The 17,077-nt window shown below is 34.5% G+C and overlaps 1 protein-coding gene across 1 annotated transcript in view; it reads right to left on the bottom strand.

The window, feature by feature from the left end:
* The window catches only part of Tnks (tankyrase, TRF1-interacting ankyrin-related ADP-ribose polymerase), a 141,650-nt gene that overhangs the window by 30,238 nt on the left and 94,335 nt on the right, over nucleotides 1–17,077 (bottom strand). The window contains exons 7-14 of the mRNA XM_013024125.1: nucleotides 16,927–16,993; nucleotides 16,250–16,436; nucleotides 14,103–14,224; nucleotides 12,411–12,502; nucleotides 12,240–12,318; nucleotides 6,123–6,294; nucleotides 3,659–3,738; nucleotides 1,507–1,652 (exon numbers count right to left, since the gene is read on the bottom strand). Coding sequence (XP_012879579.1) covers nucleotides 1,507–1,652; nucleotides 3,659–3,738; nucleotides 6,123–6,294; nucleotides 12,240–12,318; nucleotides 12,411–12,502; nucleotides 14,103–14,224; nucleotides 16,250–16,436; nucleotides 16,927–16,993 — 945 coding nt within the window. The remainder of the gene's footprint in view (nucleotides 1–1,506; nucleotides 1,653–3,658; nucleotides 3,739–6,122; nucleotides 6,295–12,239; nucleotides 12,319–12,410; nucleotides 12,503–14,102; nucleotides 14,225–16,249; nucleotides 16,437–16,926; nucleotides 16,994–17,077) is intronic.

Below are 17,077 nucleotides of genomic sequence, written 5' to 3'. Positions count from 1 at the left end.
GCCACTTCCGGCTTTTTTCTTTTTGCTTATGTGGTGCTGAGGAATCGAACCCAGGGCCTTAGGCATGCAAGGCAAGCGCTCTACCACTGAGCCACCTTCTCAGCCCTCCCTGAGATTCTTATATCTAATGAATTACCAAAAAGCTGGAATGCAGCTGGGTTCAAGTGGTAGAGCACTAGTGCCCTTAGTTCAAGCCCCAGGATCAGCAACCCCCCTCCCCAAAGGAAACAAATCCCTAGTGCTTTAAAAAAAAAAAAAAGCTTTGCAGGGTGTTAAAATGGGTAATAGGATAAAAACAAATATTGGTTGTTCTCTAATGTACTGTACTATTTTGAAAGTCCCAGTAGTATAGTTATTGTATGCTATATATAATGCATCTCTTTAAAAAGATAACTAAACACATGATGGTAAGTAAAGCCTAAAAAATGCAGTTTCATCCTATAGTATATGGCTATGTAATTGCACAGAAAAATGTTGTATTGATATGAAATTTGTATTGATATGAAATTAACTCAAGAATGGGAAAACTCAATCTCTTTATACATTTCTGAGTAAGTTCCATGACTGCTTTACATACTGCCTGGATAAAGTCAAATAATCTACCAAACTACCACAAAACATAGAATATTTTAAAGTATTTTGCAATGTAGAATATTTTGTTTGGTAAAATTTTATTAAATAAAATAATTTTATTAAATAAAATTATGTTTCTGTTGATATTGATGCCTCTGGAATGAATAGTTTTTTGGAAAAGATTATGTATGTTTAACAAGTAAAGGGGGAGATAAATAACAAGCAATATGAAAGCCTTCATATTATGAATGTAATAAACCCTATAGATGAGCCTTAAGATATTCAGATGAGCTACTAAATACTGATATATTACTGGGTAAAAGAAAGCAAACTATAAGGCAGACTGTATAGGATGGTATCATTTTTGTTAAATCTGCCACTATCACATATACCCTAGTTTACCATTTGAAATAATTACAGAATTACATACAAAAATGTTATGATTTATCTGCAGAGAATAGGATAATAGAATTTTCTTTTCTTTTTTTTTTTTTGTCAGTCATAGGGCTTGAACTCTGGGCCTGAGTGCTCTGTCCATCAGCTCTTTAACTCAAGGCTCTACCACTTGAGCTACAGCGCTACTTCCAGTTTTCTGGTGGTCTATTGGAAATAAGAGTTTCACGGACTTTCTTGCCTGGGCTGGCTTTGAACTGCGATCCTCAGATCTCAGCCTTCTGAGTAGCTAGGATTACAGGTGTGAGCTAATGGTGCTCGGCAAATTTTCATTTTTTGTACAGTAAGTTTCTGTATTTTAATTCATGTTAATATTTTTTTAGGTCTCACATCAGGACTTGAACTTGTACCTGACACTTCAGCTTCTATCCAACCACTCATTATTTTTTAAGGGGGAAAAAAGCTAAAACTTCAAAAACATTTAACATATCTTACAACGTATGAAAGGAATAAATCCCAAACAGCTGAGTTTTCACATACCCCTTGTCTTTAGCATGGACATCGGCACCATGGTGTAGAAGGTACTCCACGACAGACACACGATTGTAACCTGCCGCGAAGTGTAAGGGGGTAGAATGCCGGCCCTCCAGGTCTCTGCAATTCACATTTTGTGGGCTGCAAAGTTGCTTTTATGATTCAAACAGAGACAAACACAAAAGGAATAATATTTATTCTTAGATTTTTCTCTATAATAGGGTAACATCTTAGATATACCATAATTTCTAATGAATACTTCTAAAGATTGGAAACACACATGATGTCTCAAATAAAGCATTATGCTTAACTTTCAGTGACTACACATTCTCATCACGTAGATGATCATTTCATCTGTCAACATCTCCTGGCCCAAATCCCAAAGAACAAGATAGGCACTTCCAAGCATATGAAGCCTTCCTCTTCCCTGTAAGTCTTCCCTCCTAAGACTGCTTGTCACTATGTATCTGCTTGAATTACAATGCTCTTAGCTATTCTTTGGTCAAATAAGATCTACAGGTAGACTACAGAGCTAGAGTTCCTGTCTGCTCTAATGTAGATCACACAGGCAAAATGGTTCTGGAAAATGATTTTTCTGCTTGGGCCATTCACTTGGACCTTTGATTCACTATAGTAAAGCCACACAGTAAATGCTTTATGTGGTTTGGGGAAGAAATTTAACTCTACAAGTCATATTTTAACTTTCACCTTTACTTCCATCTCTTTGAAGATGTCCTCCAAATCTATTCTCTGCCTCCTTTTGTTTCTTTCAGTGTTACTCAGCACAATCACAATATAATTTCTAAGCTTAGTTACATTTGTTTACAAAACAGGAGGATGCAAAGAAAGGAATGAGGCCACCTCATCAATGGTGATAGAGAAATTACAATAATAGTATTTGAAAAATAATTTACAGTTTAAAAGAAGTCACTTTCTTTCAGTAGGGGAACTATGAAATCTGTGAGGTTAACCATCACCTCCATTTTTACAGATAAGTAAACCAAGGGCAGAATGAAGACAAAAGCCCCTCTACTGATCTTTTTGCGATGATCATGGCCTATTTTCTTAATTATCTGATTGCAGGGAAGTGATGCCAAGGGAAATGAAAAGAAGTCAAAGAACATAAAGCAAAGAGGGGCATTTTTCTATACTGCCAGGTATGATGGAGAGGCTTCTGGCATTTGCCAATCTTGCTGCCACTCCTGCCAATGAAATGAGCTACTCTTCTTTAAGAACTTGAATGATCTCCTTTTCTACTGGGATCTTGACTGGAAGTCTGATTTGAATATTTGTGTCCCTCCAACATTCGTGTTGAAACAACTCCAATGCAACAGTATAAACAGGTGTAGCCTTTAGAGGATGGTTAAGTATGAGTACAAAAATTAGTAGTAAATAGTTTTTATGGCATCTTATATGCTGAAGATGTCCATGACGCTACTTTCCCCCAGATTCTTACATTCTAAGTAATCATTATTAGTTCCTTTTACAGAGAATATTGGGAGATGGAAATGAGGCAAGGAAGTAGGAGCTCACAAAAGGCAAAAGCCTATCTACTTATTAAATATTTGCAAGTTTTTTTTATTCTATTTCATTACTTTTGAATTCTAAGGCAATTTTACATCTTTCCTCCTTTTATAATTTTAAACACTTAACTCAGCAAATAGTCTTTTTGTCTAGCATAGAATTTCTAATACTTTCTAAAGTAGAAGGTCAGTCGTGGGGCCTGAACTGTGGGCCTGGATGCTATCCCTCACTCTTCAGCTCAAGGCTACTGCTCTACCTCTTGAGCCATAGTGCCACTTCCGGCTTTTTCTGCTTTTGTGGTGCTAAGGAATCAAACCCAGGGCCTCATGCATGCAAGGCAAGCACTCTACCACTGGGCTACCTTACCAGTCCCAGAAGGCCTAATTTTTCATCTGTACAGCCTTTTTTTGTTTGGACATTTGTATTCCTTTGATAAAAACAAATGTGACTCTCATTGTGAATGTACTGTTTATGAAACGTAAAGGAAACAGTCTATGAAATATACATTAATTATAATTAGCACATGTAGCAATTCTACTGGTTTGGATTTGAGTAGTTCTACTCAGAGGTTTAACAATGAATTGGGTAGCAAATTTCAAGAGAGCCACTCCAGATGTTAAGGGCATTGATTTACCTTCACAGTTTCCAAATCACCAGCTTTCGATGCTTCCAAGAGTCGGTAGTCCACATCTGAAGTACGTATAGGTGTGCTCTCTGAGTAAAGGAAAAGGAAGGTTACTGCTGGTCTTAGACGTGACAGGGAAGATGTGATGAGATTAAGGGGTTGGAAATTTCTGGGATGCAGTACTTCCTCCAACTTTCCCAGATCAGAAATAACTGCTTTCTTACCTCAAGCTGTATCTACCTTATCCTAAGCCAAATTAAAAAAAGAAACCCTCTAATAAACACAAATCCTTTTCTATCCCTACCATTGTATCTATATATCTATATCTATCTATTTATTTATTTATTTTTGCTCAAAACATTGAAAATGGGAGTGAGGAAAGCTAAACCAAGGGACCCAAACACCTTTTCTAATACATTTACAAAGCTTTGCCATTGATCTAGCCACTTAACTGCTATTACTCACTGGTTCATTTTTCTTTTAAGCTTCAATGTCCTCAATATAAAAGAAACACTACTCCTAAAATTAGAGTGATTGTAGAATGCATAATCAGTCAACACCGAAGCCTGCTATAGACACTGTAATGTTCACAATGACTGAATGTGGTCAGGGAAATGCAATTAAAAATGTCTGCATAACTGGAGGGTATGATACCAAAGCTAATTAGAATACTGACTAAGTAAGAGACTGACAAATGTAGATATTTTCATTAACTGAATATAATCGAAAATTCATTCTACACTGGTCCAAATAAATAGGGTCTTAAAAAAAAGTTTGTATCACCACAGACATTAAGTATGGCTTTTACAACAAGCACACCTCCACATAAAAGGGCTGAGCTTCAGAGATCAGGACATTCAGTCAGCACTTTATTATGGACAAATCATGTCATTTTCATTTTTATAGTTAAAAAGGGAAAGTTAGTTTGCCTGAAAGTCTCTTTCAGGTTTAAGACTACATTATCTTATTATCAGAGATAGCTTTTGGGTCCACTGTCCAGGTGGGAAGATCAAGTGAGACTATGAAAAAGGTTTTAGATTTCAGAAGAAATACTTCAGCTCTTCTAAAGCGCTTTGTTACAAGAATTACTTTTATAAAATCTACATTGCAAGAATTCTTCAATGGAAGATAAACTATCTGAACCTTTTAATGACACATAGCAGATAAAACACTAAGATTCAAGAGAAGAAAAAGTTAAGTTTCATGTAATAAAACAATTTTGAATTGTTCTTCATTAAAAGAGAGTACTATATTACATTTGTTAGTGTGTGAAATTGTTGAGGAAAGGAACTACACCCTCACTTATCTTCAGAAGGCATTTGCTTTTCTGTTGAGGTCAATTTGTCAAATCTTGGCTCTTTCTTTGGTTGCCTTTATTGTGTTCTTGCCTGAATCAGGTCTCCACTCTTAAGTATAATATACGATTGCATTCACAGGCAAGGATGTTTCTGCATCTATATCATGTTGCTATAACTGTCTCTGGCAGTTAATAAAACTTACTACAACATCCTGTGGATATCTGGAGGCATTTTTACTTTATCATCTGAACAAACAAAAAGAACGATTATATACATAGAGTTAAAACTTTGGATATTTTTAGATGTCAGCATTGGAAAGATACAATTAATAAGGATATATAATTTGAACTGTAAGAATTTGAAGTTGACACACCTATCTTTTTGGGGGGGTTAGGGAAGACTGATCCTTGAGCTTGAACTCTGGGCCTGGGCACTGTCCCTGAGCATTTGTGCTCAAGGTTAGCACTCTTCCAACTTGAACTACAGCTCTACTTTTGGCTTTGAAACGCTATCCTCAGGTCTCAGCCTCTTGAGTAGCTAGGATTACAGGTATGGGCCACTAGCTCCTGGCTAGGTACAACTATCTTGATGGAGGATGCCCAGTCAAGGGTGTAATTTTCCAATCAGGTAGGGTGTATTATACATATATAAGAATATTTTTTAAAACTATGAGAAAAAGTTAAAGTATTTATATTTTAACCAAGAAAGGACACTACAATTTTATAATGGCGTAAATGAAGTTAAGAATGACAAAGTAGGTTGCACTATTTCACATATAAGGACAATTAATTAAAATTTATTACCAAAAAAAATAAAAGTTATTACCAGAGAAATGATTTTTAATCTTCTCTATTTCATTGGTATTATAGCTACCATAATTCCATCTGTTCATATGAATTTCTAGTCCCCTTTGATATTACCCATGAATCAGTCTTTCGAACTAAAAAAACTAAAAGTGTGTCTCCTTCTTTTATATGAAACCTTCCTTATCTCACTAAAAGACGGAGATAGGAAAGACTACAGGTTAAAATACAAGCAAGGGAAGGTATGACAAAAATATTATGGCCAAGAAAAGCACTATAAAGAGCTACTTAAAACAAGTAGCGTCCAGATCTGGGCATTTTGGCGGAGAGGGGATAGAAAGTGTGAAGTCTAATGAAGCTCCTTTGACTCACCGCTCAGGATCTGCTGCACTGCTTCATTCCCCATCTGTGCTGCAGTAAAGCCTTGTAGGGAGATGATGGAAGGATCCGAGCCATAGCTCAGCAGGAGGCGGCAGGTCTGCAGATGACCTGCTAGTGCAGCTCGATGCAAAGCCGTCTGACCAAGGGTGTCCAGTGCATTCATCTGAAAAATCATTGGATGGGCACGTAAAACTAAAGCATCCCTTTATTCCTACTATACATTCTTTTATTCTTTTCTTTTCTTTGGCCACATAACAAAGCTGTTTATGAATACAAGAGAAAAACCAACTATGAAAGTTTTTTAGAAAATACCAGATATGCATTATTAACTTTTGCTCACTGGTTCTAAAAGTATTATCTTCTATTTAGTTATCCTTTTTGAGTAACTTATTGAAAAATCACATGCCTTTCCCTCTCCTAAATGATCATCTTCCCATTTTCTACTTCCTGACACTCTCCTTAACAACCAGAAAGATCTGCCTATCAAGTTAAATTAATTTTATTAATACAGATTGAATTATATAGAGGCTCTAGGTCTTCTAGAAGGTTCCTGATAAGGGAATGTAGTACATTTTCAGATACATGATGGTTGTTTAAAACATTTCCACTCCAACCCCTTTGCACCCCTAGGTTAGAAAAGGATTTGAGGCAATTGTTTTCCCAATTTGCAGTCTGATTACTACTAAAGCTGTCGTTCTTGTTCAGATAAGAATTCATTTAGATTCCTCATAGTTTTTCATAAAACACACCATGAGATATCAGTGTATTTAATTCCATCACATTTTCCAGCAAAAAAGCTGTTTATGTATAACAAGAGAAAAACACAATCATTAACACTTATCAATAGAAAAATTAAGCTGCCAAACTAATTTTTGTACAAATATCTTGCTATTTCAGTATAGGAGGGGAAAAAAAACTCTAAAATTATGAACATTCTAATCATTCATATTTTTTCCTAGAAATAGTAAGATATACACAAATTATTCAATGGTAAAAATAAACCCAATCCAGCTGCTTATATCATACGAATATGATTCCAAAGTCATTTCTCTAAAATATAGAACTTACCAGGTTAGGACAGCAATAACTCTCCAGTACTTTCAAATAAACTTGAATCTCTTAGTATGCCATTTAAAATCACCCCAATTGAGACTGGTGCCTACATGAAAATCATCTACTTGAAAATGGGATGATTACCAGCTTTGATTTATTCTTAGATCAAGTATTATCTTTATACAGGATACTTGTTGTATATGAACTTTTCCCTTTTACTTTTTTTCTCCTCAGCATTTTATATTTTTTAAGAAGCTAAATAGAATTTTGTCTTGACTCCATGATGTTTCCTATTTCTATCATTTTGTTCACAATCTGATATGCCTGCCATACATTCATCAATTTCATCACAAACTGATATATCTGATTACATTAGACTGGCATTATATAAGGTGTTAATTTCTAAGGTCTGGCTCAAGTTAAAATTTGCTCTTGGTCAAGTTAATCCTAGGAAACAAATTCTATGGAATAGAGAAGATGGATAAATCTACCTTTAGTCAGTTTCTCTCCAGTGTCTGAGCTTATCAATTGAATACCAAATAAAATTCATATGGTATTTTTAAACATTAAAAGATAAACTGTAAAAAGAAGATCTTTCTATAAATACTTATGTTGGAGCTGAGTACAGTATAGCAGATAGCAGATTCATATTTCTCACTCTGGAGCGATTTATGTCTTCATTCAGAATAAAAATATGATATAGTACAAATGATTAGAATTAATTTGTAAAAGGAACTGTGTAGATTTAGTTAAAAAATTTCCATTTGACAAGGACTGACTAATAACCACAAAAACATACTGCAATTTTATGTTTTAGGGATTTAAATTTTTTTGTGTAGATATTGGGACTTGAACTCAGAGCCTCTTGCTTTCCTTCAGCTTTCTTGTTCACAGATTGTGTTCTACCACTTGACCTATATCTCTACTTCCAAATTTTATGTTCTGATCTCTACAGTTCATATAGTCACTCAGTGCTTTATTTTTTTCTTTCACTATTTTTGAAACAAAATTTCCTTAAACTTAGTAAGATATACCAATATAACAAAATCCCTTTGTTTAAATAAATGTTTTAAATTACAAAAGGATAATATCCTTTCTTCAATTTCTAAAGAAGTATAAACAACGAAAGAGGGGCTGGGAAGGTAGCTCAGTGGTAGAGTGCTTGCCTTGCATGAATGAGGCCCTGGGTTCAATTCCTCAGCACCACGTAAGCAGAAAAAGCCAGAAGTGGCACTATGGCTCAAGTGGTAGAGCGCTAGCCTTGAACTGAAGAGCTGAGGGGCATCGCCCAGGCCTAGAGTTCAGGTCCCATGACCAGAAAAAATAAAAAATAAACAACAAAAGAATATCTGTACAGTGCTTCTTCAGACATCGAGGTTAAGCAGTACAGTTGGAGCTACTCAGGAGGCTGAGATTTAGAGGACAGAGGCTCAAAGCCAGCCTAGGGAGAAATATCTACAAGACTTCATGTTCAATTAGCCAGTAAAATATTTGATTAGAGGCATGGCTCACAACTGTAAGCAAACAAGCTAAGCCAAACAAGCTATGAAACCCTGAATAGATGCCTTGGTAGGAAAAAAAATAAACCAAATTTTAAAAATGAAAAAAAAAGCTATACAATCCAGTGAGAATAACGTACAACACACAGGGAAAATAGTAAGCAGGTAGTCTATGAGGGTATTGTAAAGAAGAGATTATTTTTCAGTTTAAGCCAAATGTTATACATTCTTAGGTTTTAGGATTATGAGTTTTTCCCTGTACAGTTGGCTGATAACTAGGGAAACTCCATACATCACTTCAGTAGAGTTACATCCAAGACCAAAAAGAAAGATTCACTTATTTATTTTTAAAGAAAAATATTTCCTAGAAAACTTTCCATATGCTTGTAGCAGAAATGTTTCCTAAAGTCAGGTGCCAGTGGCTCATGCCTGCAATCCTAGCTACTTAGGAGGCTGAGATCTGAGGATGGTGGTTTGAAGTCAGCCTGGGCAGAAAAGTCTGAGATATTCCTCTCTCCAATTAACTACCAAAAATTCTAGCATTAGAGCTGTGGCTCAAGCAGTAGAGCACTAGCCTTGAACACAAAAGCTCAGGGGCAATGCCTAGGCTGTGAGTTCAAGCCCCAGGACTGGTACAAGAAAAAGAAGTAAGGAAGGCAGGAAGGAAGGAAAGGTTTTTTTCAGTTATGCCTGTAAAAGTAATCAGGCAAGGAGAATGGTGGGCTACTGTTCCAGCATCTTCTGAAATGAATAAAGTACAGTCCCAACTGAACAAGGTTAGGACTAAATGTACTTTTTGTTGCCTATAAGTTAAGGATGATTTTGTTTTCAAATAGTTATATGACTATACCTCATTAAATCCTTACATGGAAAAAGGTAAAAAATTATTATGAAATTGAATTATAATGAGTCATTAAAGACCTTTAAGTTGATAGTTAATTGAGAAAAAAAGCCCAACAGTTAATGTTTCTCATTCTGTCTTAGATTTGGTTTTATCAAATACTGAAACGTTCTATCTGCCTTTGCTTTTTCTTCTGTCAGTGATGGTATATAATCAGAGCTCTCTACAAAGTGACTAACATCATTTTCCCCTCCACACATGCTGAAATAGTTCAAGGCACAGAAGTGCAAAACTGTTCTTGGCTTCCAAAGTAAGTAATAATAATTTTGTTTTAGATGGAAGCAGAAACTATCTGAAATGATACTCCCCTTTCTGGCTATCCTAATATTACTTAACAGAGTTACCTGAGAGGATTTATACTGCTTGCTCTAATTTAATTTCATAATAAAGAAGAGTGACATTTTGGGCCAATGTAATTTTATTAAGAATTATAATGATTAAGAGGAGGTTTACAGAACTTTGAATTTATTACTCTCAATTTTACTATTCTTTAAGTCATATAAGTGGCAGATGATGCCAATTCACTCTATTAGCAGGCTGGCGTATGTGGCTGCCTAACAAGTGCAAAACTCTGAGATCAAATTCTAGTAGCTTGGGGAAGGGGGGGGGAAGTACCTGGTAATAAGAATTCTTAATGTAGTTGTTATAGTGGAAGGCATACTGGTCCAAAAATGGGTCTACATCTTTGGCAGGGTGTTTAAAATTATACATGCTCCACTGACCAACTAAAACGTTATTGAAAGTGTATCATACCTCTGAAGATAAAGACAGAGAAACCTAGACCTATAGCTGACTACCTCTGGAGATAAATTACTTTTACTCTTTATTAAACCTTTTTTTCTCATATTCATAAACATTTTCTCAAGCTAAAGGGCACTGTTCATAATTTTTTTTTTTTGGTTTGGACATGGGGCTTGAACTCTGGGCCTGGACACTGTCCCTCAGCATTTCAGCTCAAGGCAAGCATTCTACCACTTGAACCACAGTGCTACTTCCAGTTTTCTGAGTGGTTTATTGGAGTTCATTCATGCCCAGATGGCATTGAACTGTGATCCTCAGTTCTCAGCCTCCTGAGTAGCTAGGATTTCAGGCATGAGCCAAAGATGCCCGGCATTATTCATAATTTTTAAAGAGCATTATAAATGCTATGAAATAATTCAAAAACAGTCAATGAGAACCATGATGCTCATAAGTGTAGGAGAAAGCTCACTTAGCAAAGTGTTTTAAGCCTACTATTAAAACAATAATGTAATAAGTAGCTGTACCTAAAAAATAAGCAAGAAGCCTGTACAATTTTGTTCCCTTTCATTTTAGCTCAGTGTAATGAAATTCAATATATCAAAGTCCCTTTAAAGGAAATATTTAAATCCCATATTCTATGGGTAAGAAAATTTCAAGAACTCTTGCAATATACATATGCATAATTCTAGCTAAGCTGTACTATAATAATGCAGACAAATATAAAAAGAGCAATCACAAATGATGAAAAAATTAAATAATTAAAATTTAAAAACATTTTAATTGCTATGATGTAAAACAGCCCTTGGCTCTATTTAAAATTTAAAATCTTATAGAGAATTATCATTAAGATTTGAGGGACTGATTATAGGTTTAGTTGTGATAGTTAGAAAATTCTATTTTCACGTTTTTAAATTACAGTTATATATAGATATGATGGCCAGGCAATACATTTAGTTTTAGCAAAGTCACAGAATATTATAAAAATCTCTATTTAGGGGCTGGGAAGGTGGCTCAGTGGTAGAGCGCTTGCCTTGCATGCATGCCTGAGGCCCTGGGTTCGATTCCTCGGCACCATATAAGCCAAAAGAAAAAAGCCGGAAGTGGTGCTGTGGCTCAAGTGCTAGAGCACCAGCCTTGAGCTGAAGAGCTGAGGGACAGCGCCCAGGCCCAGAGTTCAGGCCCCATGACTAGACCCCTCCCCCCAAAGAAAAAGAAATCTCTATTCAAATGATCATTTCTTTAAAATTTCCTTTAAAAAGTCACCTTGTTATTCATTCTAAACTGTATAATTTTTATCATTAAGAGTCTGCCCATCTTTTTGAGAAAATATCACATGCCAAGTAATAGTCTTTTGTCATCATAGAATTACTATTAAAATTTGAACCTCTTATTTTCACTGTTAATACACACTCTTTTGGATTTAAACATTTTCAAGTTCAAATCACCTTTGAAAAGTAACCATGCTTTCTTGCTCCCTCAAGTAATTCAGAATTTCAGAATATGTCATCTAGGTAATACCAATAACAATTTGTTAAAATTTTTTATTTCTGAGTATACAGGTTGAAAAAATTATTTTCAGTTTGAGAGGATAATGGAGTGTTTCAACTATCATTTACATAAATTATTTTCTGACAAACTATCATAGAAAAGTTATCTACCAAAATATACCAATTCTAGTATTAACAAAAATAATATATATATAAAATCAAAATCTATTTCAAATGACATTTTTATTGCTCTACTGCTTTCAGAAGTCTGACAATAAATTACAACAAAAGTATATTTTTTGTTAAAAATATGATTTTAATTAGCTTTTTAAGACAACCTATGAAGTTAGCTCACAGTAATCTAAGAGCAAAGTCAGTCTTCAGAGCCATCAATGGTAAGGTATATTCTGCACCATTCTGGCCTTACCTTTGCTCCATGCTTATGCAGAACCTCCATGACATCATTATGAGCTCTTTCTGCTGCAACATGCAGGGGAGTCATGAAACTATGAGGAGGAGAAAAGTAGAAGGTCATTTCCTCTCTCATTTTTGCTTAATTTCCCTAAAAGAACTGAACAACTGCTAAAACTGTACTTACTCTTTATTTTTTTCATTGACATTTGCTCCTTTTCTAAGTAACAGTTCTGTTACTTGTTTCCGTTTGGGATGCAAGGAAGCCACAGCACAGTGCTATAAAGGTGACAGAAGAACTAAGTCAATAAAACAAGTTCTATGTTAAAGATTTCTGAATTAAATAGTATGTATTTTCTGCTTAGGTCACTTACCTAGAAATATCAGAACACAATTACATGTTTTACACTATGGAGGTGGATCAACATTTTCTCTAAATACATTGCAAGTAGGAAACACTAAGTCTTCACACTAAGGTGAAATTGTGTTCTTAGTTAAGCATCAGGAGAATTTGTTAGCCAATATTTCTTTCCTTTAGCCCAATATTTAATTATTCAGCAAACAATCCACTGGAAGTGTTAGAACACTGCAAATGAATTACTCAAGCCTTCACTTGGCTATCAGTCATATAAGCCGTATTTTTCAAATCATTGCACTGATACACACCCTAAGATCAGGGCTTACATGTCCAGGGATTGGAAAGAATGTGAGTAATTTGAACAGTTTAGAGAAAGAATATTTTTAGATTTATCTTAACATTTATACAACTTTTATATTTTGCTTTTTTATATTAGTTTTTGTATTAAAATAAAAAATGACTTATAATAACCCACTAAAATGGCCACTCCAAATGAGTTGGTCAGGTTTATTTTGTGGCTTTGAATATCTCTTTGCTTAATACTGGTAGATTGAATGTAACTGTGACTCAGTTGGACTGATAGTTAGTTAAATGTAAATAGAGATGACCCACTTCGGTTTGGTGAATCTTTTTTTTTTTTGGTCAGTTGTAGGCCCTTGAACTCTGGACCTGAGTGTGGTCCCTCAGCTCTTTAGCTCAAGGCTAGCGCTCTACCACTTGAGCCACAGTACCACTTCCTGGTGAATCTTTTAATAGTATTTTCAGAAGACATTGACTAAAGTTTGACATCTATGCCACATATGTGCAAGGATGTTAAATAAACTTCTTTGAACCATAAAAGATATAAAAGTAATTTTTTTAAAAAAGCAACTGCCAAAAAAAAAAAAAAGAATGTTAACTGACATATAAAGGTCCAAGATAACTATCACATACGCTTAAAGTTCTGAATTCAGAAAGGATCACTAACCAGCGATTAAGCAAATCTTTCTGAGAGCATATTAGAATATATATACATATGTATGTATATGTGTATATGTGTATATATGTATGTATGTATATAGCTATGAGGGCAATTTGTATAGCCTGGGATAGAAAATTATTTGTAACTATCATCTTTCCACACAAATACAAACAGTTATCTGAATACATTTGCTCACAAAGCTGGCAAGTATTTCTGAAAATATACTTTAATTTCCTACAGAAAACAAGTACATTATTTTATCTAATAAACATACACATAAAGAAGATTCTATCAGGAAGACTGCACTTTATATTTTATGGAAGAATTAGCCAGAAAGGCAGACTTAATACACTAAGCTTGGGTAAAAACAAAGATAAAATCATTTCCAAATCAAGAACCATGCCCTGAACCAAATTTAAACAACAGTGCAACCAATATCAAAATGCAAATTCTTGGCATTTCAGATAATAAAGCTACTTTCAGATTTTGGGAATGAAAAGCATTATTTTGTGTTTGCACTACTACTAGATCCAAGGAATGGATTAATAATAAAAGCTTACCAGTGCTGTTTCATGAGACTGTGGTTGTTTGAAATTAATGATCTCCAAAGCGAGTGTTTTTTTAACTTTGGCTAGGTCTGCTTCTCTAGCTGCTTGTAGTAAAGAATGACCTTTGAATTCATCTGTCAATGAAATAATTGACATATAATAGTTTAAAGTTCATTTTAAAAAACCTGCTGGGCATAAAAATATGCACTTAAAACCCTAGCACTTGGGACTGAGGCAGAAGGGTTATAAAGTTCAGAGAGACTAAACTGGGTGATATTGTGAGATCAAGGCCAATATGGACTACAGAGACCTTGTTTCAAAAAAACAAAAAAAAAATTTAAAAAATGCCTACTGTGAGTAGGGAAATTATTAACTTTATATCTCCCTCTATTATACCTAAAGCAGTAGTACAGCAATGTAAAGGATAAAGTACATTACTGAAAAGTTTTGGCATATGTATGCTCTGAAATAAGACTTCATACCTCAGAATTCATAAAGATTCACATATAAAGACATTTTTATTACAACGAAGTTTTAAAAATAGGCAACCTAGATAGTCTCCAAAAGGAAGCTAGGTAAATAATTTGTGAACACACACAAGGGAATATTTTGCAGTTCATAGATAAAACAAAATAGGATAATATATATTGACAAAATGCATACATAAAAATTCAAGTAGCAAAGAATAGGCCGGTCCATTTTTTTAATGCTACTGTTATGCTTCTGCTTCTATTGTCATAACAATGCAAAACATTCAGAGATGCAGAAGACATGTAGAGAAATATTCATCAAAATGTTAATAATGGTTATGTTTTCACAGAGGACTGAAATACATGAGAATTTCTGTAGTTTGAAAGTTTTTCAAAAAATAATTACTATTTTATTATTTTCAGACATAAGTGAGACTTAAAAAACACATCTAAATCATTTGCATAAATAATTTTTTAAACACACAGATGGTGTATGACTTAATATATTGTTTAACAGTTACAAAGGCTTGTGGTTGAATAGTACTATGCTTTTTCACATCTTTCCATTCTTCTGAGTGCTTGATCACAATCCTTCTTGTAAAAGACAGAGAAAGACATTGCTACCAACACCAGTGCACGTGTACTGCATACTTTATTCTTTAATGATTATATTTGGAAGATCTTAGATTCTCTGAATAAGCCTTCCTGACCTCCTGTATTATTGAGTTAGGGCTGCCTGTGAGGCTCACAGCAGTTGCCTTTAGCTTTAACACAGAATGCATTAACATATCAAATGTGCTACAGCAGACTTTTTCCTTAACAAAGTTTGTCATGTCATAGTCTCAAGAAATATTTGTTGCACAGCTAGTATTTGTATAATAAGTTATAGCAAGTTAGGAAAAGAATGATTTTTATATAATTCTTATTCAATGGCTCTTTATCACTGCTAAATTCCTCAAAGTACATGACTTGGGGCAAAAAAAAATAAGGAAATTTAAATGCAATGGATTTCAGTTAATAATGCATCAATATTGATTGATCAGTTGCTGCAAATGTACCGTACTAATGTAACATGTTCATAATATAGGAGAACTGGATGTGGGGTATATGTAAACTCTATACTAGCTTCCTAAATGTTGTATATCAAGCAAAATATTTATTTAAATACTATTTATATATGTATAGGCAATATGAATCAGTAACTGTGAAAATTATTTCCATGAGATCATCTCATTTAAATCTAGCTATGTGATTATACTTGGGATATAGCACTCAATAAAAAAAAACTATGATTGCACAACTTTGCAAGGCTTGGGAAATAATGAGCGCTCAGTGTTAGGAAGCATCTATTATCAGTGGCACAAGAAGATAAGTTCTCTAAGTTCAGAGATCTGAGCTCTGATTTGTCCACTGCTATATTCCTAGTGTCTGTCACATAGTTAACAACTATAAATGGTTGTTGGTGACTCATCTTCATCAGCCTAAAAGAAACAAAAAGTAGCCTCAATGTATGAATTAGAATTCATTTTGAGTAAACGTAGAGTATATATAGTATGGATATTTAAGGTTCTTGGAATTCATGAAGAAGAGTGTATGATTAGAAATGAGGATTATAAATCAATCCTAATAACTAAACAATGATACTCCAAATTTATAGCTAGATACTGTCCTTAGCATAGTAATACATACAAGTCAGTCTCTCCCGGAGCTCAGGAGTCGGAGCCATATCCACAGCACTTTTGCCATGACAGTTGACTAATGTAGGGTCAGCACCATGGCTAAGTAACAGAGAGCAGACTTCTACACGATTTTTGGAAGCAGCCTCATGCAGAGGAGTAAACTGCCAGAGATCCATAGCATTAACACAAGCTCCATGCTGAATTGAGGAACAAAGTTTTATGTTAGCAATCATTTCAAAGGATTAAATTAAACTTATAAAACATTTATTTCATTGGAAATTTCTGTTATAACTTTTTGAAATATGATTGTTTTCAATAACAACTTAAGTCAACTAACTGTTTAAAAATTCTTAAGCAATAAAAATACTCTCAACAACCCTCTTTTGCAAAAATCTTATTGGTCAAAATACGCAGGAACAAGTTAAAGAAAAAAGCAAATAGCCAAGTGCTGGTGGCTCACACTTTTAATACAGGTTACTCAGGAAGCTGGGATCTGAGGATCATGGTTTGAAGCCAGTCTGAACAGGAAAAGTCCATGATATTTTCATCTCCAATTAACCACCAAAAAGCTAGAAAAGGAGCTATAGCTCAATTGGTAGAGTGCCAGACTTGAGCAAATGAGTTCAAGCCCCAATACCACCTCCAAAAAAGAAGCAAATGATACCCCAAATTTTTAATCTCTCTCACCTTTAGTAGCAGTTCTGTGACTTCATAATGTCCATATGAACACGCATTATGAAGAGGCACAAGCCCACTAAATGAAAAGAGGCACATTAAAATGTCAAACATTTATTTGTGAAGTGCTAAAACAAAAAAAGTGAATAAATTCAACCATCAT

Source organism: Dipodomys ordii, unplaced genomic scaffold (genome assembly GCF_000151885.1).
Source record: "Dipodomys ordii isolate 6190 unplaced genomic scaffold, Dord_2.0 Scaffold4, whole genome shotgun sequence".
Lineage (NCBI taxonomy): Eukaryota > Metazoa > Chordata > Mammalia > Rodentia > Heteromyidae > Dipodomys > Dipodomys ordii.
Note: the sequence above shows the minus strand (reverse complement) of the source record. Positions and strands in the feature narration are given on the sequence as shown.